Source organism: Eleutherodactylus coqui, chromosome 12 (genome assembly GCF_035609145.1).
Source record: "Eleutherodactylus coqui strain aEleCoq1 chromosome 12, aEleCoq1.hap1, whole genome shotgun sequence".
Classification (NCBI taxonomy): Eukaryota; Metazoa; Chordata; class Amphibia; order Anura; family Eleutherodactylidae; genus Eleutherodactylus; species Eleutherodactylus coqui.
This window is the reverse complement of record NC_089848.1, coordinates 89,938,233-89,963,998: the sequence shown is the minus strand read 5'-3', so window position 1 is coordinate 89,963,998 and position 25,766 is coordinate 89,938,233. Positions and strand designations below refer to the sequence as shown.

The following is a 25,766-nucleotide window of genomic DNA, read 5'->3' as shown; positions in this document are numbered from 1 at the left end:
TACTCTAAATTCATTAAGAATTATTCTGTTATTGCTCAACCCCTGACCAATCTTACAAAGAAGGGTGCCGACTTGGTAAGATGGTCGCCAGAGGCTCTAGAGGCTTTTAGTCGTCTCAAAAGGGCGTTTACTGCGGCCCCAGTGCTAGTACAGCCTGACGCGGCGACCGTTCTTTATTGAAGTCGATGCATCTGAGGTGGGGGCTGTATTGTCTCAGGAAGTCAGTGGGAGATCTTGGTATAGTCCATGTGCGTTCTTCTCGCTGAAGTTCATTTTGGCGGAACATAACTACGACGTGAGTAATCGTGAGTTATTGGCGATTAGGTGGTCTCTAGAAGAGTGGCGTCACCCTATTGAGGGGGCAAGGCATCCCATTACCGTATATACTGTTCATAAAAACTTGGTATATCTCGCCAACATTAAGAGACTCACAGCTCGTCAGGCCAGGTGGGCGTTGTTTTTCGCCAATTTTAACCTCGTCGTTACATATATTCCAGGGGAGAAGAACGTGAAGGCAGACACCCTCTCACAGAGTTTCGGTTTGCTGGAAAGTGAGACAGTGGCTCCCGAGAATATCTTGGCACCTGGGGGGGGCGGGTTGGCAGCTGTAGAATCTGATCTCATTCCTCATCTTCAAAATTGTCAGCAGGACGCTCCCTCGGGGTTGCCGGAGGGCAGATGGTTTGTGCCAGAGACCTTGCGTCTTAGAGTCATTGAAGAGTCTCACTTATCTGTTCTCGGAAGCGATCCGGGGGTTCAGGGGACTCTGGATCTTTGTACTAGGCACTACTGGTGGCCAGGCATGTCTCGGGAGATCCGCGACTTTGTTAAGGGATGCTCTGTCTCTGCACGCAGTAAAAGTCGGCGACGTCGTCCGGAGGGGCCTCTGAGACCGTTACCGGTGGCTTCTCTTCCGTGGTCGCATTTATCTGTAGATTTTATCACCGATACACCTGAGTCTCAGAAGTTCACCGCGATCCTAGTGGTTGTAGACCGCTTCTCAAAAATGGCACATTTCGTGGCGTTAAAGAAGCTACCTTCTGCGATAGAATTTTCGAGAAAGATTTTTGTAAAAGATATCATTTGTCTACATGGTGTTCCCGAGAACATCGTATCTGATCGCGGTGTTCAGTTTGTTGCGCAATTTTGGCGAGTCTTCTGTAGAAACCTGGGAACGTCACTTTCCTTCTCCTCAGCATTCCACCTGCAAACTAATGGTCAGACTGAGCGGAAGAACCAGGATTTAGTGCAATATTTACGGTTGTTTGTTAGCGAAAAGGCTCATCAGTGGGCAGACTTCCTGCCGTTGGCGGAGTTTGCGCTGAACAACCGCACTTGTTCTTCCACTGGGGTGTCTCCATTCCTTTACGTATATGGTCAGCATCTTCGCTTCCTTATGGCTATTTCTACTCCGTCTGCCTGTCCTGCAGCTGATGTCACCACAGATGCGCTGCAGGGGGTATGGAAAGAAGTACAGAAGAACCTGGAAGCAACGGGGGCTTGTATGCAGTTGCGTAGTGGGAAGAGTCTGTCAGTATCTGAACCTTACAGGGTGGGACAGAAAGTATATTTGTCTTCTAGAAATCTCAAATTGAAGGTTCCGTCTTTGAAACTGGCTCCGCGTTACGTGGGTCCCTTTGTCATCACGCGTGTAGTAAACCCGCTTGCTTATGAACTTGAGTTGCCAGCTACATGGAGGGTTCACAGGGTCATTATTGAAGCCTTTTGTCCCTTCCTCCTTTGTTTTCTCTTCTACCTTTTGAAAGATAAGGTTGTCAGCAAGAGCGGACAAGAATTTGTTGGATCCATTACTTTACCTGAGAGATGTTAACAATAGAGATGAGCGAGCGTACTCGGAAAAGCACTACTCGCTCGAGCAATTGGCTTTATCCGAGTATCGCAGTGCTCGTCCCTGAAGATTCGGGTGCCGCTGCGGCTGACAGGTGAGTCACAGCGGGGAGCAGGGGAGAGCGGGCGGGAGAGAGGGAGAGAAAGATCTTACCTCCGTTCCTCCCCGCTCTCCCCTGCAGCTCCCCGCTCCGTCCCGGCACCCAAATCTTCAGGGACGAGCACAGCGATACTCGGATAAAGCAAATTACTCGAGCGAGTAGTGCTTATCCGAGTACGCTCGCTCATCCCTAGTTAACAACAAATGTCTGGACAGATAAAATCAATGTTACAATCACACACAGAAAGTTTCATTCGATTCCGACAACTTTTAGGGGAGGGATGGTTTCTGGCAATGAGTGTATTTTGCTTCTTGGAATCTACCCGATGTCAATTCTCAAAAGCTGTATGGTGAATTCCTGTAAGTCAGTTTACTGGCTCAACAATTACTTATGTAAATCTGATTCGTTTTATGCAAATACAATATGACCCAGAACACCCGTTAGTACCTAAATATAACCCGTATCTCATGATCTGCATTTGGCGCCCCCTGTATGTACATGACCCTCATCACTGTTGTTGATGGTCACCTTTCCAGCAGTTCCGTAAATTACCGTCACCGGGTCCAGCCTCCATCTGTCAAAGAGTTAATTTCCTCTGTGCAGAATATTGGCAGGCGGCTTCTCGGATGCAGTAAATTTCCATCTATATATTGTCAATAACATGTTTGCAGTTACTGAGCCTGCTCGTAAGGTTTCCATGTACCATATGTTGAGACTGCGGGGGTGTGCAATGATAAAAAGGTCCCTCGCACTAAGTACATGCCATCTGCTCAGTAATAGAATGGGCGGCTGGGTGCTGCTGACATAACCAATCAGCACTAAATTCACAGCAGTAAAGTCTCAACAAAACAGGTGATTTATGATTTTACAAGGCATTTGGTAAACAGCAGTGAAAGACTCTGATGAGTTCTCTATAGGGCTTATCAGCTGGGGGTGCAAGTAGAAAATGGGCATTGATTCGGTGCCAATGGCTTGGCTATAGCGTGTAATCACCAGGTTGCTATGTACATGATGTGGGCATTCAGGAACAGGTGATATAAAACAGGTAATCCCAGGTGACCCGATGTTATAAAAAACTCATCCCTACTCATACAATGAGGGCCATACCGTATAGAGATAATATTTATATTTATCGTGAAATTCATTTAACCTGGCGTCTGATAATTGGCCAATTGTTTCCAGCACAGGACCAAAACTGGTGCACTAATAGTGGAGGAGTTGCCCACAGCAATAAGTCAGTTGCTACCGATGTAGCAATCATTAACTTGACTGGTACATTGTTGTAAACTGATCTTTTTTGTAGTACATTGTAGTTGAGTTATCATAACGCATTAAATGTCAAGGTAAAGTTTGCTACAACCGTATATCTTATTTTTCAGACGCCCTTTTGAAAATGAGGTTTAGAAAAACACAACAGTTCAGACAGCGCCAACGGATAGTGAGCAAGTTCTCCAATATGCTATTTTCCTATCCTCCGTGAAGGAGGAGAGCTGCAATGACAATGTGGGGGGACTCTCACCAGGAGAGTGGTCCCCCAATAAAGAACAAACAACAAGTTTTAAGTAAAAAAAAAAGTATGCGCTTGTGGAAAATGCAAACAAGTAAAATAAAGAAGTCTGTTAGGTGGAAAACGGAAAGGGTAAGAAATAGAATGGCACTTACTCGGGAGGAGGGGGGTGTATTAGACAAGAAGCCCCCTCCTTTAAGTGCTGACTCCTCTAGATCCTCTTGATCGCGGATGATATTTGCAGCAAGCAGGTTGATTTTTCCAATTTTATTTGTAAAATAAAATTAAATTACAGGTAGGCAACGCGTTTCGGTGCGACATGCACCTTTCTCAAGCCAATGCATACATATCTATATGTATGCATTGGCTTGAGAAAGGTGCTTGTCGCACCGAAACGCGTTGCCTACCTGTAATTTAATATTTATACATATCTATATGTATGCATTAGCTTGAGAAAGGTGCTTGTCGCACCGAAACGCGTTGCCTACCTGTAATTTAATATCTATACATATCTATATGTATGCATTGGCTTGAGAAAGGTGCTTGTCGCACCGAAACGCGTTGCCTACCTGTAATTTAATATCTATACATATCTATATGCATGCATTAGCTTGAGAAAGGTGCTTGTCGCACCGAAACACATTGCCTACCTGTAATTTAATTTAATTTTACAATGCCATTCTATTTCTTACCCTTTCCGTTTTCCACCTAACAGACTTCTTTATTTTACTTGTTTGCATTTTCCACGGGCGCATACTTTTTTTACTTAAAACTTGTTTGTTCTTTTGAAAATGAGAGAACTGATGTTTTACATTGCACTAACTTTGATACCTCTCCCCCTAAATACAGTTCTCATACTATAGGATGCCCAAATTATACCATACGTTGGTCAGAAAAATATTTCCATACAGTTCTCTAAGTCTGGGTTCACATCTGCGCTGGAACCTCTGTTGGGAGATGCCATCGCAGATCCGGCACAAAATACTGGAAGAGAAAGCGCTGCATGCATTGCATGCCCCTGCGGACGAACCCTTTAAATGGAATGTAGTCAGACATCACTTTTTGACTTGGGTTTAGTGAAGCCACCTATTACACTTCCTGCTACAACCCCGATGATGACATCTGGGCCCACAGCACTTACAGCAGGCCGGCGGTCAGCTAATTGTTGGGGATCCTGAGCGGTGGATCCCTGAAGATCAACTATTATGCCGCCTGCTCCGGAATCTGGCCCTGGTAGCAGCGGCGTCCATGCATACCTGCTTTGTTTTCTCTTCAGCTGTACTGAGGATGGCCCGCATGGCTCGCCATTGGACATGCGCAGCATAGTTTTTTTTTTTTAAACTCTTGCTTTCATCGTGGAATCCGTGACCTTTCCGTGATGGACCGCGGATCGGACGACTTTCATTGACTTTAATGGAAGCCATCAGCACAAAAATGGAGCATGCTATGATTTTTCCTCCGTGAGCGGAAACTGCAATTGATTTCCGCTCGTGTGCAGGAAGAATCACTTTTCTATAACATGTTATGGATGGTAAATGTCGCAGAACCCGGAGGCGGACGCCCGCGCGGATTCCGGAATTCCAGTGTGCAGGCGGCCTAAATGACCTATCCTCAGAATAGTTAATTAATAGCAAAAGCTTGGAAAACTTCTTTAATGATGTAGTACTAGTGCAGCCATGTATAAAAATGTGCCAATGCACCCTTTAACAGGTTGTCCCCGTTTAACTGTCAAGTAAGGGCGCATTCACACGAAGGATATTCCCGCGCAAGTTTTTTGTGATGCGATGTGCAAAAAACAAGCACAAATATGAGATCCATTCTTTTCAATGGATTAATTCACACATGCGTTCTTTTTTTACCTTGCAGCGCAGCACGTTCTATCTTTAGCCGTTCCCTTGGAACGCCTCCCCCATTGTTTTTAATGGGACCTTCAAAGACCTCACATGGCACTTGCATATCGTGCGATGCGGTTTCCCACTAAAGTCAATGGAAAACACTTGCGATTTTTTTCACACATGTGAGGATCACAATTTTACAAATCAATGTAATTTTTAATCAAAAACGCTTTCCATTACTGTGAAAATAGCACTTTAGTAAGTGTGATATTATGCCGATATCACGCTTGTCAACGTGTATTTTGCCTGCGGATGACAGGCGTTTTTCATGCAAAAATGCCTCACCTCACTTCTGGGAAATTGTGATTCTCCGCATATGTTTTTACGCACGTTGGAGGATCGGTAAGTGTTTTCCATTGATTTGAATGGGAAACATCACATTGCCTTTCGCGTGTACATCATACGGCATGCCATGAGGTTGACTGTCCCATTGAAAACAATAGGTGATGCGTTCAGTGGAATTCTCTGCTCTACCGGGCAACAGGCAACCATTAAACACATTGAATGTCTGTTGAAACCAGTGCACCCCAGTAACCCTTTGTGTTCCAGCACATAAAGCTGCACTGATCTTTAGATAAGTTTGCTTAATGCTATCCGCAGGGGCCGGGGTATGATAGAATAGATGCACATATGGCTCATACAATTCCTCCATCTGCTCGGTGTGTTTGGGTTTATAACTAGGTGCTAATTACTTAGTGTTGTTCTTTGTTTCTTACGGTTTAATTATTGTTATTATCTGCAGACATTGCTGACATGTTTGTCTTTTTGACAATATTTTTTCCTTATGTAGTGGGTGTGTGAAACTAAAAATACTGTATATTGTGAATGTTATGGGTGGGCCAGACATTTTGCTTGCTAAAATAAAAGGCGCACAGAAAACATACCCTCCTTTTACAGATCTTAACTGCATTGTCTGCTTTCCACAATCTCATTTTTGTTAGAAAGGTCCCTCCGTGATAAACTGATCACAGTTTGTCCTCCATAGAAAAGTTGTAATCTGCCAGTATATGCTTAATTTTCCTGCAGCGCCACCACAGGAAAAATGAAGTATTACAAATGCCCATTTAAAATCTGTGTATGTCGGTGTTCTGATTGGTTGTGCTCGATCCTCCAGAGTCAGAGGAGCTCTTTGCAGCCACTTTAACTAGTAGATTGTATGGGGGCCTGTCTCTATTCTAAGTCCTCTTCTGTCAAGTTATTATTTGTTTCTGAGAATTTTGGGTGAGAAACCAATTTGCGAATCAGTGAAAATCGGATTGGGCATTAAAAGTCGCTGATCTCTACCTATGATTATCTTTTCCTGGGGACGAGGATTCTCCTTTATTAGTTTTATGTAAAAAAAAAAAGTTCCGAAAAGTTCTAATATACTTTATGTTTAAAGGGGTGTTGCCACTTTTTTCTATTCACGACCTATTCCCAGGATAGGTCATCAGTACCTCATCAATGGGGACTACTCGGGATCCCTGCCAATCAGCTGAATGCCTAATAGCTTCACTCTCATTGAAGTCAGTCCACACCGAGGCATGTAAGCTCTCAGTCGAAGGGAGGGTGGTGGCTCCCTTCCGACTCACTATTGGCCCCCATGATATGATTGCAGGCTGACGATGATTGCTATGGTAGCCCTGATGAAATCTCCCAAGGCTTTTATGTACTGGACCTTATTAAGTCCTACCTGTGGCTGGACTTGCTAGATGAACATTAAAAATACAATTTACTGCAATTTGAGGTATTGCAGTATATTAAAGCAGCAATCAAACAACTGCAAGTTCAAGTTCCCTAAGGGAAATAAAAAAAATGTACGATTAAAGCAAACAAAATTTTCAAAAAGATGAAAAATAATAAATTAAAAAAACTACCCTGTTCTCATTTTTTATAGAATAATCTAATCAATTAGAAATAAAAAAAACAATGCCAATGAGAGCAGTTGTCTCAGGGCCAGATGACGGTTGGCCAAAACTTACCACTACTCGTAGTCGAGTAGGGATGATGGTGTTAATTGTCGTGACATCAGTCCATAGCAAAGCCTGAGAGAGGTGCAGCCAGGTAGTTGCACTCCTACCCTGGTCCCACTATGAACAAAGTTTTTGAAGGAATGGGTTGTTGGGGGTTGTAGTCCCTTTCCCTAGTAGTACTCGGTGCAGTGCAGGTGATCTTGGGCAAGAAGGAAGCTGCAAGAGTCAGGCTAACAGGTAAAACTATATATATATATATGTTTCTTGCTGTTATAACCCTTTCTAGTCTTAATCTACACCTTTACCTTCTCGCAGCACTATCTTCTCCTCTATCTCCCTCCTGCTCTTACTTGCTCCTCTCTCTTCAACTGCTAACTCCCAACTGACTCTCCAACCCATGTGGGACTTTCCTTCTTTTTACCCAATCACAGGCCTCTTCTTACTGTCACCTCACGGTCCGTCAACCAATGGGGAAACAGAGCTGTTGTCAGGCAGATTATGATTAACCTCTACTTCTCCAATCCCCCAAATCCTTATCATTCTAAATAGACATTTAAAGACTCATACAAAAATACCCAAATCAAATATTATGTAGTGCCCACTAAAATCGCACGTCACACAAGCAATTTTCCCACATGCGACTCGCGATGCCAATTGCCCATTGACTTCTATTGGGCCACTCACACCCGCACTTATTTTCGTGCGTGTAGTACGGGCACAAAAAAAAATTACACACATGCTACATCTTGGCTTATATTACGGGCACATTCCTGCCAAGATAGTGCATGGGGATTGGTGGCACGCAACAAGTACGCATGTCATTGAGTGCCACATGCTAGAGATTCGTGTGAGCCCGGCCTAAGCCTCTCATTAATTGTTTCTGCTTGTATTTGTTATCACATTACTTGTTTTTTTTTTGCATGAATGTGGATATATTTATTGCTTGAGCATTAGTACTTTATCGTGTCCTATAAGCACTTTATTTGTACGTCTGACATTATGTCTTAAACATTCTTTTTAAATTCTATAGAAATCCTTTTGAAGCGCTGCCTTTAGTTCTCCTTTATTACCAAGGAAACTCGAATGGTTTCTTTGTTTTTCACCGTTAAATTATATATTTCTTTTGTTCCTGTTTTGAGTAATAAAAATATTTTGGTATGTTTTCATAGATGGGTTTTCTCATTTTTTTTCTTATCCTTTTGTATTGATTGTTTGTTTTTCCATTTTCATTTTTGGTGCCTGCCAACTGTTCTGTACACACACAAAAAAACAACAAACAAGCCTTCACACATCTCCATCGACAGAAAAATAAAAAAGGCGGACATGAAAAAAGTCCAAAATGAAAACCCGAAAAATAGCTTGGAGTTAAAGGGTTAAGAGGTTAGAAAACTGGAAAATCTCTTTAAGCCAGTTCCACGGTAGTTCAGAACAACTTGCTTTCGGCTTGTTGGCCCTCATCAGAGCAGCGTAACACTGAATATCTATTTTTGCAGTCCTAGTTCTATAGTGTTACCTTTTTGCTATACAGAATGATCCCTTATCATGTAGTGATAACTTCCTGCTGTGTATTTTATACTCTCCTCTCATTGCTGAACATCTTAATTTTTGACAGATGGACCTTATGATCTACGTGTGATCTCAGACAAAGCACTTAAGGTTGGAGAAGTCTTCACCATTGCCAATGGAGAATCCGTTCGCTTTGACTGTTCTGCTGACTCCAATCCCCCAAATACTTGTGCCTGGATCCAAAGGGGCAACAACTCCACAGAGATTGTCAATTTTGGACCCTATTTCAAGTTCCTTCCTGAGAGAAGTGGGCAAAAAACTGTGGATTATCTATGTCGCGCGTACAACAACATCACTGGGAAAGGAGAGGAGGCGCAGTTTACAGTCATCATCACACCCATAGGTAGGAAATATTTTGTTGTTTAAAATGCTTGTAATACCCATCAGATTTCATCAGTTTTGTGAACTCAAATGTGAATGTCCACCCTCAAAAAGCATTCAGATTTTTTAAAGTGGTCGTCAGGTTAAGAAAAAACAATTTTCATACAACATATAAGGTAATTCTGAGTCAATAGCAGGGGTCTTCTGTTCAGGACCCTCATCTCTTGCCAGGGGCACTTTGTAATACTTCCTCTCCACTGTGGTGGTGCTGCAGGGAAATGGAACACTTACTGCTAGGTTTCTCCACAGATTACGGGTTGATGCCAGGTGATAGCGATGCCCATTGCCTTTTGCGGTGTTTATCCACTGCCTTCTTATAGTTTTCTTGGGCTTCTTGTAGCATCTCTGTTAGATTCTTCTGGGTTTCCTGCAACGTTATTAGTCTATGATTAATAGGAGGAATGTTAGGTCCACTGTTCAGACTTGTTCCTTTCCTCCTGTGTCTGGTAGACGCAGGCATTGTCCTGCTTTGCTTTTAACCTGAGCTTCTATATACTTTCTTCCGACACCTCAATAGTTACTTGCTTGATCATTCACAGCCACTCAGTGATCATCACTGAATGGCTGTGATTGGCTTATCGAGTGCCGGCTGTGATTGGCTGGCACTTGATCCAATCACAGCGCTCGCTTTACTGGAGGCGGGGTATTCAAAACCCCATCACCAGAAAGAAGCTGAGATGTCAGAGCGGAAGACACTGCTGCTTTTCCCGCATCATCACCTAGTAATGACACGGAATCCATAACCTTTCTTCAGTGTTAATTGCAGAAGAGCCGCTTGTCGGACAGCTTCTATTAACTTAAATGGAAGCCGTCCGCATGGAATCCACTTAGAAACAGAACATGCTGCAATTTTTCCTCCTCAACTGAAAAATTGCAATTGATTTCCGCTCATGTGCAGGAAAAAGCGTTTTTCCATTGCATGCTATGGGTGGTATTTGCTGTGGAATCTGGAGACAAACGCCTGCTCCGGATTCCGCAATGCAAATATGCCCGTGTGCAGGCGGCCTTAATGTGCAGCATTTCTTCCACACCTGCTTTAAATTGTTGCACAGTAATATATATAATTATCATATCCAAATGTGAGAAACTAATCATATCAGATTATAGGAATTTTGTACATGAAAATCCCAGCTGTGACCTCCATATTGATATATTATGGCGCACATGAATCCATAGTACATTTGGAAGCTCTCACCGATGGGTGGGGCCCTTTCTGTGTTTTCCTGTGGGGCCCTATGATTTCATGTACAAGTGGATGCTTTGAGGCCATGTAATAATTCTCTGGTAGGACCGGAAATTCAGGCTAGGAGTTGTGCTGCAGAGTGTATACTATAAAAACAGACCCAAGGTCTCCCACCCCCTTAAATCATTAACAGTCCTCCTATATATACCATATAATCATCCATAACAATGGAGAATGCGCCGTTCCGCTATTGATGCTGTACACACGGACTGTTGTGTGTAAACATGTAACCACTAATAAAACACGACTTTAATAAGTCTGATTAAGTTCATCATAATAAGTAGGACACGGCATTTAAAGTGGTGGAAGCATCGTAAAACATCATGTCTACAGTTATAGTAAATAGCCGGTAAGGTATATTTTGTATTTAGTCAATGTCATATATACGGTAGTTCTGTTTCCCCATAGATACACGTACTCTATAGGTTAGGGTTGTGGGTGGTACTGCTTCTATGATGGTGGGACTGGACTCGCACATTCGCAGTATTGGTTGAGGTCCCAATATTTAGCCCCCCTAGGTGAAATCATTATGAATGATTAAAGAAGGTAGCAACTGGTAAAAAGCATTACTGCATGGTACGTGGCTAAAACATCCTACCTCCCAACCATTCCATTTTTTACAGGATTGTCCTGTAAAAAAACTCTTAGGGATGTGGCCTATGCAAATATGCCAAAGATTGAGTGTTTTTTCAAGATTCTTGCGGTCGGTCCTGAGGGCGCTTTAAAAGTGTCTTATGAATGGGGATTCAGATATAGAAAGGTATTAGGAATAAGTCATAGGCTTCGATCACATGGGCTGTAAACTGAAAGATACACGTTGGATTTTTCCAACATGGATCTGATGGTCGTGGACATGCGCCCTAACAGTTTTCGGTGCAAACACAATGACAGATCCAGGAAGTAGAAATCTTTATTTACAGATGCATTGATAAAATACACGTATAAGGGATTATTTACACGAGCATATATTGGCCGGCGTTTTTACGGCTGGCTGATATACACTTCCATCTAAGCAGTTCCCTCCCCCTCACCAGCTCTCTATCGCTCTCCTCCACTCCGGCATTTGCAATGGGAGGGGGCAAGACGGGGGCGTAGCTAAGCTCCGCTCTGTCCCGCCCACTCCCATTACTGGTTATAGACAAGGGGCGGGGAGGGGGCGGGAGATTAGCTCTGCCCCCGTAAATCTCAGATATATTGCATGATGAAAAGTCCAATGTGGATTTGAATCGCATTGTTTAGGTTCATCCACACACATGTAAATAAAGTATAACAATTTCTACTTGGCGACCTGTATGCACCAAAAACTGCAACGGAAATAGGTGCTTCAACACTCATACACATTTAATAGTTTAATAAAATGGCCCAACTGTTGTTTATACTAAGCACATAAAAATGCAAGGTTCTTAGCGCACATTTTGATCAAAGCATGTGGGCCCATCCGCCATGTTTACACGGACCTTATTGGATGTGCTCCTAGCTCTAAAGTCACCTCTCTTTGGGCAAAAAGCCTCCTAATGAATGTGAAAGTTGTATACTTAGTTATATACTCTCACTGAAGCATCAGGGACAGATGGGTGGATGAAGTGCATGATTAAAGGTGATGTCAGCCTTTGGTCCCCCAGTGCACATGCCACAAAAAACTGTCGGCACTGCCACCAAGAAAAACTAAATGGGTAGGCCATACAATGACAGAAGCACATTGGTGGAGCCGTGGCTGCCTCCATTTACCCATCTCTCCCAGGTGCTTCAGTAAGAGTATATAGCCAGGTATCCAGCTTTCCAATTCATTCAGACCCTCACCAATCTATCAGTTTTCACGCATCCAAATGATAGGGGAAAACATGGAAAAAAAGTCTTACTCTCAAGAAGACCTCTTTAAAGAATACATACAGTTCTATTAAGATTGATTTATCAGCAATTGTCCTGTTTGTTGATGGTTTCCAGTCAAAGGTAGAAAAAAGTTAATGCCGTTTCCGTATATTACCAGGATGTCGAATTTTATATTTGTAGATCAAAGGTGGAGCTTTGTTGTAATAGTCAAATAATGTCATACTAATTGAATGACACATTTCCAGTCCCGTCCCTCCATTGGCAGAGAAGTGGCGCAGTGTCAGCTTTTTTACAGAACTGAACAAACCGGTCTGTCCAGAATGTCTTGTGCTGTCATTTATTATTAAAGTAAACACATGTAGCAGCGGCTGTTTGCCGACAGTGACACAGTGACAAGCTGGGCACAATGCTCTGCCTTCACCGGCGGGATGAGTGCTGAGTGACGCTCGAACAATAACATACAGTTATGAATATGATAAAGTGACAAGGTAATACGGCTTCCAGATGGGCAAAATAATACACACAGCATGTGGAATATGTGCGCCGTCGTACGCTGACATTGTAAACCACACACTGAATAATAGGGGAAAGTTATTAAGACAGACACATCATATATTCCCCTCTGGAGTAAGCTAATGTATCAGGAAGCACACACCTCTTAATACATTAGGCGCATCTCGAACAGCCCAGGTGCCCAAAAAGAAATCTATGAGCTGAAGTAGATAAGTTATTCTTAAACGTCGGGCCGGGGTGGCTACGTGCGGGCACAGATCACAGATCTGAGAAATGAACAAATAAATGTGCAATGTTACCGTCACTTTGTATAAATCAATAATTGAACGTTTCACACTTTTTAGAAACTCTGTTACAATTCACAGTACAAGTCTCAGGATGCTGCAGATGGTAACGCTCTTTGAAAAGATAGTCTTTCAGTAACGGCGCAGATGGCTACGCAGTTACAAACATGCTTAGTTACTCTGTTACACTTTGGCCACTATAGCTACTCTCAAATGTTCGCTGGCCTTATTGTAGATTACTTAGTTTCTCTTAATGATCTCTCATGGCTCCATTATTTCAGGTGTTTCTCATCTACATTAGCGGTGGTATGACCTGTACTTTCTTCCACGGTCCCACTTGGACCAGTGCACACTCTTTCACGATCCAACTTGGAACAGTACTCACTCCTTCCTGGTCCCACTTAGACCACTACTTACTCTTTCACGGTCCCACTTGGACCAGTACTCACTCTTTCACGGTACCACTTGGACTAGTACTCACTCTTTTATGGTTCCATCTGGACGAGTGCTCACTCTTTCACTGTCCCACTTAGATTAGTACTCATTCTTTCATAATCCCACTTGGACCAGTGCTCACTCTTTCATGGTCCCACTTGGACCAGTACTCACTCTTTCATGGTCCCACTTGGACCAGTACTCACTCTTTCATGGTCCCACTTGGACCAGTACTCACTCTTTCATGGTCCCACTTGGACCAGTACTCACTCTTTCATGGTCCCACTTGGACCAGTACTCACTCTTTCATGGTCCCACTTGGACCAATACTCACTCTTTCATGGTCCCACTTGGACCAATACTCACTCTTTCATGGTCCCACTTGGGCCAGTATTCACTGTTTCACGGTCCCACTTGGACCAGTATTCACTGTTTCATGGTCCCACTTGGACTAGTACTCACTCTTTTACAGTCCCACTTGGATCAGTTCTCACTTTTTCACAGTCCTACTTGGACCAGTACTCACTCTTTCATGGTCCCACTTGGACCAATACTCACTCTTTCATGGTCCCACTTGGACCAATACTCACTCTTTCATGGTCCCACTTGGACCAGTATTCACTGTTTCACGGTCCCACTTGGACCAGTATTCACTGTTTCATGGTCCCACTTGGACTAGTACTCACTCTTTTACAGTCCCACTTGGATCAGTTCTCACTTTTTCACAGTCCTACTTGGACCAGTATTCACTGTCTCACGGTCCCACTTGGACTAGTACTCACTCTTTTACAGTCTCACTTGGATCAGTACTCACTCTTTTACGGTCCCACTTGGACCAGTACTCACTCTTTCACAGTCCCACTTAGACTAGTACTCACTTTTCCATGGCCCGGCTTGGACCAGTATTCACTCTTCCACTGTTGACTGTCTAGACTCACTTATTTCAAACAGGATATTCCTTAACTTTTTGTGCCTTGCTCCTCTCACACATTATTTCTTGTACACTTCTCTCTACAGCAGCACTACATCACACTTACGATGATACCCTTCTCATCATATGTGCCACGTCCTGCTCTTTATATTTATTCATGCATCACTCCGTGGGGCACGATGTGTATTCTGATTCGCTCACACATGCACAAGTTCCACCCAGCAGGATGATTCGCTGCTCATTCACCAGTTGTCACCGTGACTAGGTTCAGGGCTTCACCAGGCCACAGCAGAATCTGTTGCACGGCTGAACATAAAATTCATAATGCCATACATTAAAATTCTTTCATCATCCTACACACAAATATAATGTAAAGAAGATCACGAAGCCAGCTAGCGAGGAAAGTGCCTCTGGGTATGTATGAATGCCTGCTACAACTGTATATATAGAGAGAGTGTGTGTCCCCCCATGATTTATACATTTTTTCATTCCTCTCTCTCCCTTTACATGCATGTAATTGCATTGTTACCTCTATATCATATATCTATTTCTTAATTCCACATATTATCTTTTTGTTCCCCCTCTTCTTGGCATTATCTTTTGTTTTAATCATTTTTCATAAACGTGTCATTTCCCATTCCACTATTATGTAGATTTGTGCTTGAGAAAGGAGAAGCATATAGGCTCCGAAACGCGTTGCACTCTGTCTCTGTATATATCTAATAAATTACCACCTATACGTTCATGAAGTTTCCACCATTCATTTACTAGTCCTGATTTTTCAACCATCCTCAGTTACTTGGTCCACTCTTGATCTTATCTTGGTGCTGTCACACGTCTGGGGCACTCTGAGTACAGGAGTTCTCTTCTTCTTCACTTATAGTTTTTACATATAATGTAAAAGTGGTTTCACGTCTGTTTCGAGGGTTTCATTTTCCTGCTCTATTCCGGTTGCAGGAAAGGGGGATCCCTTGGCTGAACTGGACTGTCTTATGACGGAACCGAACAGCACTGAACGGACCCCATTGACTATAACCGGGTCTATTTAGTTTCCGCTCATCTGCCCAGCATGCAGTGCTTTTTCTTCCAGTAGTTTGTGCTGGATCTGCGATGGAACATCTGACCAGAGGTTCCAACGCAGATGTGAAACCACCCTAACGGGTGCGGAATATGGTGCTGGTGATGGAGATGCTTTACGCCAGTTCAGTTGAACAACCAATGCTTTACTAAATGTTGGACAAATAATAATATGGCAAAAACATGCAGCGGTATTCTTTGGATACAGTGCTAACAATTTATTAACATTCAACTAACGCTATAACTTGGTTTGTACCCTGAAAATAGGGTGTTCTTAATATTCTGCGCACAATATCAAATTATCATAGTCAATAGATGGTTACTCTGGCCAGGGGTAAATACCTCCACAGGCGCTGTTTGAAGTTTCTTCAAAACTTTATTACTTCAGAGGAGACTCCTATTTTCAGTTAACCAAATGACTAAATCTGCCAACTGAACTATGCGGTCACTGTGCCCTGACCAATTTATTAGCACAGTACCTTTAGGGGGTTCTACAGTATTGAAGTCAGAATAATCTGCTTTATTTGTGAAGAGCATGGGTGATGGCACTCACAATTGCATACTACTGAAACTTGAACATCTGTACACTGACTGTCAATTTATCTGTTCTTGCAAGTGGTCTCTCTCCCAGTGATGGCTGGGGGCTTGTGGGTGGTAATTACTTGGACAATCCGCAGATCTCCTTCTAGCACTTGTATTGACACTGGGGCAACTCACTCCTTACAAGGCTCTCTGCTTTCGGCAAAAAACTGTTCCACCCTAGCTGCAGAATTTCTAAAGATTAGCTGCAGGTCAGCTCTCATTAGCAGAGTCTCTCTTTTCAGCACTCTCTCAAACTATTCAATCACATAAGAGCCTGCCCTTTTGTCCTAGTCCATCAACCAATCAGCAAGCAGGCAGCTCAGCTCCTGTTAGTTCATAGCAGCAAAGATAGAATACAGAAAGACATGTGACATCTCTGAAGGTCTTTAAATTCACATAACAGTATACAAGTGATTTCCCATACAAGTCTATGGGAGCTTCCTGCGTATCTTTGGACGCAGCATATAAAATTGGCGTCCGAAAATAGTTACTGATGTGCTATTTTTTTATGCAGCCAAAAATCGGTCATCTGAATAAATTCATTGGAATCCAATGCTTCAGATGGTCATGAATTTTGACCAATTTTTTTTTTTTTTGACGCAGCTAAATAATTGCTTATATACGGTCGTGTGAATAAGGCCCTAATATGTTTAACCATGATAACTCTTTAACTTTAACCCAGAGTTAACCTTTCCAACCCCCTGACATACACTCCTTCTGCTAAGCCATGTGCAAATTTTTGAAACTTGCGATGAAAAAAAAGTTGCACTATGGTGCAGGGAAGGCCAAAACTTGCACCCTTTAAAGCTATTTTAGGTTGCTAGACTCTCCCTGTATTGACTACGAAAAGTATTCACACCCTGGAGTCTAGATATCTATTTCTACTGGGCTTGCAAAAGTGTTGCGGAAATTGATGCTATAATAGAAGGGGATAGAGCAGCAATCTGATGAGGCAGGAGGGGAAGTTCACAGACTCTTTAGTCAATAGGTCTAAGCTGCAATTATTGATTATACCTGTGCCCTAAAGGCGCACCCCTCCATTATGAACACCCCTCAGACTAAGGGCTCGTCCAGACAAACGTGGTTTTAGTGCGGTATAGGCGTGTGAAAAGATCGCAGCTATACTGCACTAAAATAAAATCACATGAACGGGTGATTTCCAGCTATTGTCTCGAGCTTAAAGGGGTTCTGTCACTAAAAAAGAAAAATGCTCTACTTATCTATTCCTCCCCCATCAGTCTACTTACCAGATCTTCACTTCCTTTATTTTCTCCTGTCTCCTGCAGTCCAGGGTGTCACTTCACCTCCAGCTGCCTGATCCTCTCCTTCCTGTGAGGTTACCTACATTAGGTTGGCAGTCTGTCAATGTACGATATGTCACAGCTCACAGGCCAGCAGGAGGACTGCCTATCTTCTTCAGAGATTGCTCATGCGAGCTGTCTCTGAAATAGATTACAATTCCTTCCTAGGCAGTGAAGCTACAGCACAGGGATGTGACCTTCACTGACCCAGCAGGAAGGAGTTTGTGATGAGCAGCCTTCATAACAAGCTGGGCCCAGCCTGCAGTGAGCTGACCTGGGGCAATGGAGAAGCTCAACCAGGAGAAGATGTGATAAGGAGACAGACAGGGAAGGAATAGGTAAGTTTAGATAATTTTTTTTTAATAACAAAACCCCTTTAATTAGCACTGAAATTGCCCGTTCACACAATCAGAGGTGCGTGGTGCGTGTTATCAAGCTTCCATAGGAGTATATGGAAACTCCCACGCATCACGAACCAAAGATAGGTCAGGTCCTATCTTTTCGCGCACCTTAGATGCGTGCTTTGCAGTCGCGTGTCCTATTTTTGTTGGATGCGAGTATTTTGCGTGTCTAAAATTCCGTCATGTGAACGCTCCTATAGGAAAGCATTGGTTCTATTAGACGCAGTCTTTTCATGCGCCTATAATGCGCTAAAACCCCGCTCGTGGGAACGAGGCCTTACACACTGTGGTTAGTTTCTGTGTGATTGCACCTTTTATGTGTCGGCTGCTTTCACACCTGTGTTAGGGTTCAGTTCAGGATTTCCATCTCTGCTTCGTTTTTTGGAAGAGAAAAACTGAAAAAAAACCAGAATTAATTGATCCATTTTTCCCCATTAATTTTCAAAAAAATGGGAAGCTAACGGAACCGCTTCAGTTTGCTTCTTTTCCCGCAGGTTTCATTTTTCTTTGGCTGGGAAAGTAGAGCGGCCTGCAACATTATTTTCCCATCCAAAGAAATGGAAACCTGGTGGAATGGAAGCAAATAGCAGTCTTTCCGTTTTTTTGTAACTGCATTGAAATCTATGGGGGAAAAAAAAATGATCAATTTTTTTCTGTTTTATTTCAGCTTCTCTCCTCCAAAAAAGGAGTAGCGATGGAAACCCTAAACTGAGCAACAACGCAGGTGTGAAAGCATCCTAATTATGGCACATTTACCTATCTAGATGCCTCATAAATGTCATTTTTTTGCTCGTTATGTAAACGATCTTCTCAGTAATAAACATGAAGAATGACAGTGGGTAACAGATTCTGCCAGGTAGCTACGTGTTATTTTTGGATACAGTTTTTAGTTCCTCTCTGTCTGCTTTACCAGGGACTGATTAAAATGCAGAACAAACAGTCTAATTAATCCTTAACCCCTTCTGGTACCTTAAAGGGTATTCCGGCTGTTAATAACTGATGACCTATTCTATGCATAGGTCATCAGTAGTTGGTGGGCGAGGATCTGTTGCTCGCGATTAACTCGCTAGACATCGTCATCATCGGTCGGGGCAGGAAGTGAAAGCAGCAGCTTTGTTCTTATTGTAACCAATGGGAGCTCTGCATTTCTATTACACTTCCTTCTCCTGTTATGGTCAGAACCGGACGTCTGTTCCTGTCTGTAATGAAGTTCAGAAAATGTACTAGAAGCGTGGCATTCCTATTGATTTCAATGGAATTGAAGCCGGCACTTTCACTTCCTGCCCTGACCGATGATGACAATGCCTGGCCTGCTATCAGTGCAACCCAAGCAGCAGATCCCCATCCATCAACTACTGATGAGCTATGCAGAGGATAGGTCATCAGTTGTAAATGGCCAGAATACCCCTTTAACCCCTTTAGTGGCCTGCCTGGAAAATCTCCGGGGCTTGCTGCACTGACCATTCAGTTAAACCCCTGAAGATTTCTGTGGACAGCTCTAGTGCTAAAATGTGCAGAGCACTGAGCTGTCATCTGAAATCTTTCAGGTTTTTAATTGCATTGTTGACTCCTTTAAAAAAATCTGACCTGTGAGGCATGATATGGCAATAATAAACCTGCCACTGAAGGGGTTAATGTATTAGTAATAAAAGGGTCTTAGCTGTGCTATTGTGTTAAATGGGTTATCCAGGATTTTTTATCATTGGTGATTTATCCTCAGCTGATCACGGTCCCTATTGCCAGAGCAGACAGTGCTGGAAGCACATAGCACTGTCAATATTGCAGCAGCCCAGTTTGGTACTACAGGAACAGCTCTCATTAAAATCAATGGCAGCTGTGCCTGTAGTACTAAACTAGGCCACTCTAATACGGACAGCACTATCTGCTTCCAGCGCTCTCTGCACTGACCGCAGGCCCGGTGGGGATCATGAACGGTAGACCCCTACCGATCGACTACTGTTGATCTTTCCTAAAAATAGGTCATCTGTAGTAAATTTCTCAGGTAACCTGGGTGATGGCATGGGCACTAAGCCACACTATTGGGAGGATGACTGTAATACATGGGTGCAGTCTCGAAGCAACTATTGGGGTCACCAGGAAGTCAACGCAAAAGGAACGGTTTCCATAAAAGTAAGGATAGAATGATTAAACAAAGTTTATATAGTAATTACTTTTGGAATAAATTAAAAGAAAGTTAGATAATGCTCGATGACAACCTCTGTGGTGATATGTGACAGTACTGTCTATTTAATGCTCTCTTTTTTTTTTTTTACAGATCCCGAAAAACTTATCCAAACAAGTTCCTTGTTCCCGCTGGCAGCTATAACAGGAGTGTCACTGTTTGTAATCGTGTCCATCTGCTTTATATTTGTGTGGAAAAAATACCAACTACATAGAGGTAAGCAGCCGTTTATATGTATTAGGTCATTGGATGATGTTAGGTGAAATCGTCAAACACGGGAGACCTGTTATAGTATATACTGGAGGATTTAAAAACAAAGGTGCGACAGAATACATTTTATATAGTCTGCATGTAACAGAGCTGTGCTAATTGTCACCCAATATTGGTTCATTCGCTAAGTATGATATGTCAAGCGGAGTAGAGGAAGGGAAGTGACCACCACATTGAACACATTTGTGACATGGAATATGGTTGGCTTGGCAAACTGATTTAACATCTTTATAATAGAAGTATGAATTATTATAATACTGCCTTCTATGTACAAGAATATAACTACTATAATACTGCCCCCAATGTACAAGAATATAACTACTATAATACTGCCCCCTATGTACAAGAATATAACTATTTTAATACTGCCCCCTATGTACAAGAATATAACTACGTTAATACTGCTCCTATGTACAAGAATATAACTACTATAATACTGCTCCTATGTACAAGAATATAACTACTATAATACTGCCCCCTATGTACAAAAATATAACTACTATAATACTGCCTCCTATGTACAAGAATATAACTCCTATAATACTGCCTTCTATGTACAAGAATATAACAACTATAATACTGCCTCCTATGTACAAGAATATAACTACTATAATACTGCTCCCACGTACAAGAATATATCTACTATAATACTGCTCCTATGTACAAGAATATAACTACTATAATACTGCTCCTATGTACGAGAATATAACTACTATAATACTGCCCCTATTTACAAGAATATAACTACTATAATACTGCCCCCCATGTACAAGAATATAACTACTATAATACTGCCCCTATGTACAAGAATATTACTACTATAACACTGCCTTCTATGTACAAGAATATAACTACTATAATACTGCCTCCTATGTACAAGAATATAACTACTATAATACTGCCCCCTATGTGCAAGAATATAACTACTATAATACTGCCCCCTATATACAAGAATATAACTACTATAATACTGCTCCCTATGTACAAGAATATAACTACTATAATACTGCTCCCTATGTACAAGAATATAACTACTATAATACAGCCTCCTATGTGCAAGAATATAATTACTATAATACTGCCCCCTATGTACAAGAATATAACTACTATAATACTGACCCCTATGTACAAGAATATAACTACTATAATACTGCCTCCTATGTACAAGAATATAACTACTATAATACTGCCTCCTATGTACAAGAATATAACTACTATAATACTGCCTCCTATGTACAAGAATATAACTACTATAATACTGCCTCCTATGTACAAGAATATAACTACTATAATACTGCCCCCTATGTGCAAGAATATAACTACTATAATACTGCCCCCTATGTACAAGAATATAACTACTATAATATTGCTCCCTATGTACAAGAATATAACTACTATAATACTGCTCCCTATGTACAAGAATATAACTACTATAATACAGCCTCCTATGTGCAAGAATATAACTACTATAATACTGCCCCCTATGTACAAGAATATAACTACTATAATACTGCCCCCTATGTGCAAGAATATAACTACTATATTACTGCCCCCTATGTACAAGAATATAACTACTATAATACTGCTTCCTATGTACAAGAATATAACTACTATAATACTGCTCCCCATGTACAGGAATATAACTACTATAATACAGCCTCCTATGTGCAAGAATATAACTACTATAATACTGCCCCCTATGTACAAGAATATAACTATTTTAATACTGCCCCCTATGTACAAGAATATAACTACGTTAATACTGCCCCCTATGTACAAGAATATAACTACTATAATACTGCTCCTATGTACAATACTATAACTACTATAATACTGCTCCTATGTACAATAATATAACTACTATAATACTGCTCCTATGTACAAGAATATAACTACTATAATACTGCTCCTTTGTACAATACTATAACTACTATAATACTGCCCCCTATGTACAAAAATATAACTACTATAATACTGCCTCCTATGTACAAGAATATAACTACTATAATACTGCCCCTATTTACAAGAATATAACTACTATAATACTGCCCCCTATGTACAATATTATAACTACTATAATACTGCCCCTATGTACAAGAATATAACTACTATAATACTGCCTCCTATGTACAAGAATATAACTACTATAATACTGCCTCCTATGTACAAGAATATAACTACTATAATACTGCCCCCTATGTGCAAGAATATAACTACTATAATACTGCCCCCTATGTACAAGAATATAACTACTATAATATTGCTCCCTATGTACAAGAATATAACTACTATAATACAGCCTCCTATGTGCAAGAATATAACTACTATAATACTGCCCCCTATGTACAAGAATATAACTACTATAATACTGCCCCCTATGTGCAAGAATATAACTACTATAATACTGCCCCCTATGTACAAGAATATAACTACTATAATACTGCTTCCTATGTACAAGAATATAACTACTATAATACTGCTCCCCATGTACAGGAATATAACTACTATAATACAGCCTCCTATGTGCAAGAATATAACTACTATAATACTGCCCCCTATGTACAAGAATATAACTATTTTAATACTGCCCCCTATGTACAAGAATATAACTACGTTAATACTGCCCCCTATGTACAAGAATATAACTACTATAATACTGCTCCTATGTACAATACTATAACTACTATAATACTGCTCCTATGTACAATAATATAACTACTATAATACTGCTCCTATGTACAAGAATATAACTACTATAATACTGCTCCTTTGTACAATACTATAACTACTATAATACTGCCCCCTATGTACAAAAATATAACTACTATAATACTGCCTCCTATGTACAAGAATATAACTACTATAATACTGCCCCTATTTACAAGAATATAACTACTATAATACTGCCCCCTATGTACAATATTATAACTACTATAATACTGCCCCTATGTACAAGAATATAACTACTATAATACTGCCTCCTATGTACAAGAATATAACTACTATAATACTGCCTCCTATGTACAAGAATATAACTACTATAATACTGCCCCCTATGTGCAAGAATATAACTACTATGATACTGCCCCCTATGTACAAGAATATAACTACTATAATACTGTCCTCTATGTACAAGAATATAACTACTATAATACTGCCTCCTATGTACAAGAATATAACTACTATAATACTGCCCCCTATGTACAAGAATATAACTACTATAATACTGACCCCTATGTACAAGAATATAGCTACTATAATACTGCCTCCTATGTACAAGAATATAACTACTATAATACTGACCCCTATGTACAAGAATATAACTACTATAATACTGCCTCCTATGTACAAGAATATAACTACTATAATACTGCCCCCTATGTACAAGAATATTACGACTTTAATACTGCACTACATATTGATAAATAGAGCCCCATTTACATGTAATGATCATCACTTGTGTGTAAATGCTTCTATTTTTCACTCCTCGGCTGAATGATGTTTTTTAGGAGAGAAGGTAACACAGACCACAGGATGTGCTGTGTTCTCCACAGAAGCAGCTGATTACATTGTATTCAGCTGACAGCCCCATGCAAGAACAAAGGAGCTAATTGTAGAGCTCAGACCACCAGCTGTGTTCTGTAAGCATCTCTATGAGGCTCATTTACATGCAAATTAAGTTGATAAAGTGCTAATGGCATTAGTGTCCATTAGCACTTTATGCAAAATGATCCCTGAAAGTGGCTGTCTTTCAATTTGAAAGATTGTCTTTGCGTGTAAATGAGCCTTAAATACAGACCAAATACCAGACCTATAAATAAATAGAAACCCCAGATCAGACCCTGTAACCAAATTCAGATCCATGATCCCTTAATGAGTACCTATTGTTTCAGAAAAAAAATCCAGAATATTAGGACAAGTCAAAAGTTTTGAATGATGGGAAATAAAACCCACATTGATTGCTCAAACAAAGGAGCAGAAGTGTGCAGTTCAAGGCTGTGCCCCTTTGGCTGTGACTGGCTAAGTTGATTTGTAGAAAGACATCTTTGGGTATTTATATTTTTGTCACCCTCGCTACGTTATCTACAGCTTTATACAATTCTCCCTTTTATAGTACCTAAGACAGTAGTATTGCCATCTGTGTTAACCCACACAGTAGTACTGTTTCCATTTTTGTGCCCCCTGTAGGCTCCACACAGTAAGCGCTGCTTATGGTGACATTCACACAGTAAAAGTGCCCCATCTTAGCAATAATGCCTTATTTCCCCATTTAGTAATACTGTCTCTTGTCTACATTCGCTAACACATCCTCTTACAAATAATGTCCTTTTTTTTTAGAAATAATGCCCCACTTGTCCACTTTTAGGAATAATGCTGACGGATTTTAGAAATAATGCCCCCTTTGAGAAGTAATGGACGTTTGGCCTCCTTTAGAATTAATAACCCATTTGTGTTCTTTTACAAATGTGCCCCCTTTTCAGAAATCATGCCGTTTATCCCTTTTCAGAAATAATGTAGGTTTGGCCTCTTTTTACTAATTTACATTATTTCTGAAAAGCGCCAAAGGGCAGCTTGAGTAATAATGGCCCTTTGAAAAATAATACACTCTGGCCTGGTGAACAGGTGATCAGCAGGGGTCCTAGGCATCAGACCCTCGCTGATCTACTAATAACTGCCCATTCTACTGATCTGTGGTTTACAACTGGACAACCCCTTTAATTCAAAAGTGACAACCAATAGAGCGGCACTTCCTGTTTTCATTTATACAAAATGGCCACCACAACAAAATAGGAAAATGCCAGTATTTTTCTGTTAGTCAAGAAAGAACTAGTAATCAAACGTAGGATGTTCTTCTAATTTATAATATGATGAAATGTGTTATGGATGGAAATCCTAGAATAATCAGCCATAAAGTGAGACTGCTGTGAGTCTGATTCCGGGACTGCTGCTGATTACACTCTGAGCCTCTTCTTATTCTTGCAGCCATCCAGTGGAAGCTTCAGCCCCGCAGGTAACGTGACATTTTCTTCTTTAGAAGAATGTTTTTGGCATTTTATGTACTTTTGAACAATGAACGTAATTCTCTTTCCATGTCACAATTACAGGCCTTCAACAGAATACAGAAGGACGCCGATCTATTCAGGTAAAGCCATTTCCTTACAGGTACATGCTGGGCCATGAAAAGGCCCATTGGTAATCTAACAAATCAGCCGCAGATTAGAGAAGTCCGTGAACTCCTCGGATTAGTGTCTCTTAAAACTTTGTTCACTTCATCAACAGTTTATAAAGAAACTAGTATCAAAATAATAGCACAAAAATGGAAAATGGCAAACTGAGTTTAGGACGGGGCAGATGAAAGGGGTTGACTAGGGTTTTTTAAAAATGGCCATCGCTCAGCAGCCTATGAGAAACATATCTTAGGGTGTGATCACATGTGGCAGATTTTGGTGTTGATCTGTAAAAGGGG

At 41.2% G+C, this 25,766-nt stretch overlaps 1 protein-coding gene across 1 annotated transcript in view; it reads left to right on the top strand.

The window, feature by feature from the left end:
- The window catches only part of HEPACAM2 (HEPACAM family member 2), a 108,634-nt gene that overhangs the window by 70,265 nt on the left and 12,603 nt on the right, over nt 1–25,766 (top strand). The window contains exons 4-7 of the mRNA XM_066584970.1: nt 8,916–9,212; nt 20,123–20,245; nt 25,283–25,310; nt 25,405–25,442. Of these exons, the coding sequence (XP_066441067.1) occupies nt 8,916–9,212; nt 20,123–20,245; nt 25,283–25,310; nt 25,405–25,442 (486 nt within the window). The remainder of the gene's footprint in view (nt 1–8,915; nt 9,213–20,122; nt 20,246–25,282; nt 25,311–25,404; nt 25,443–25,766) is intronic.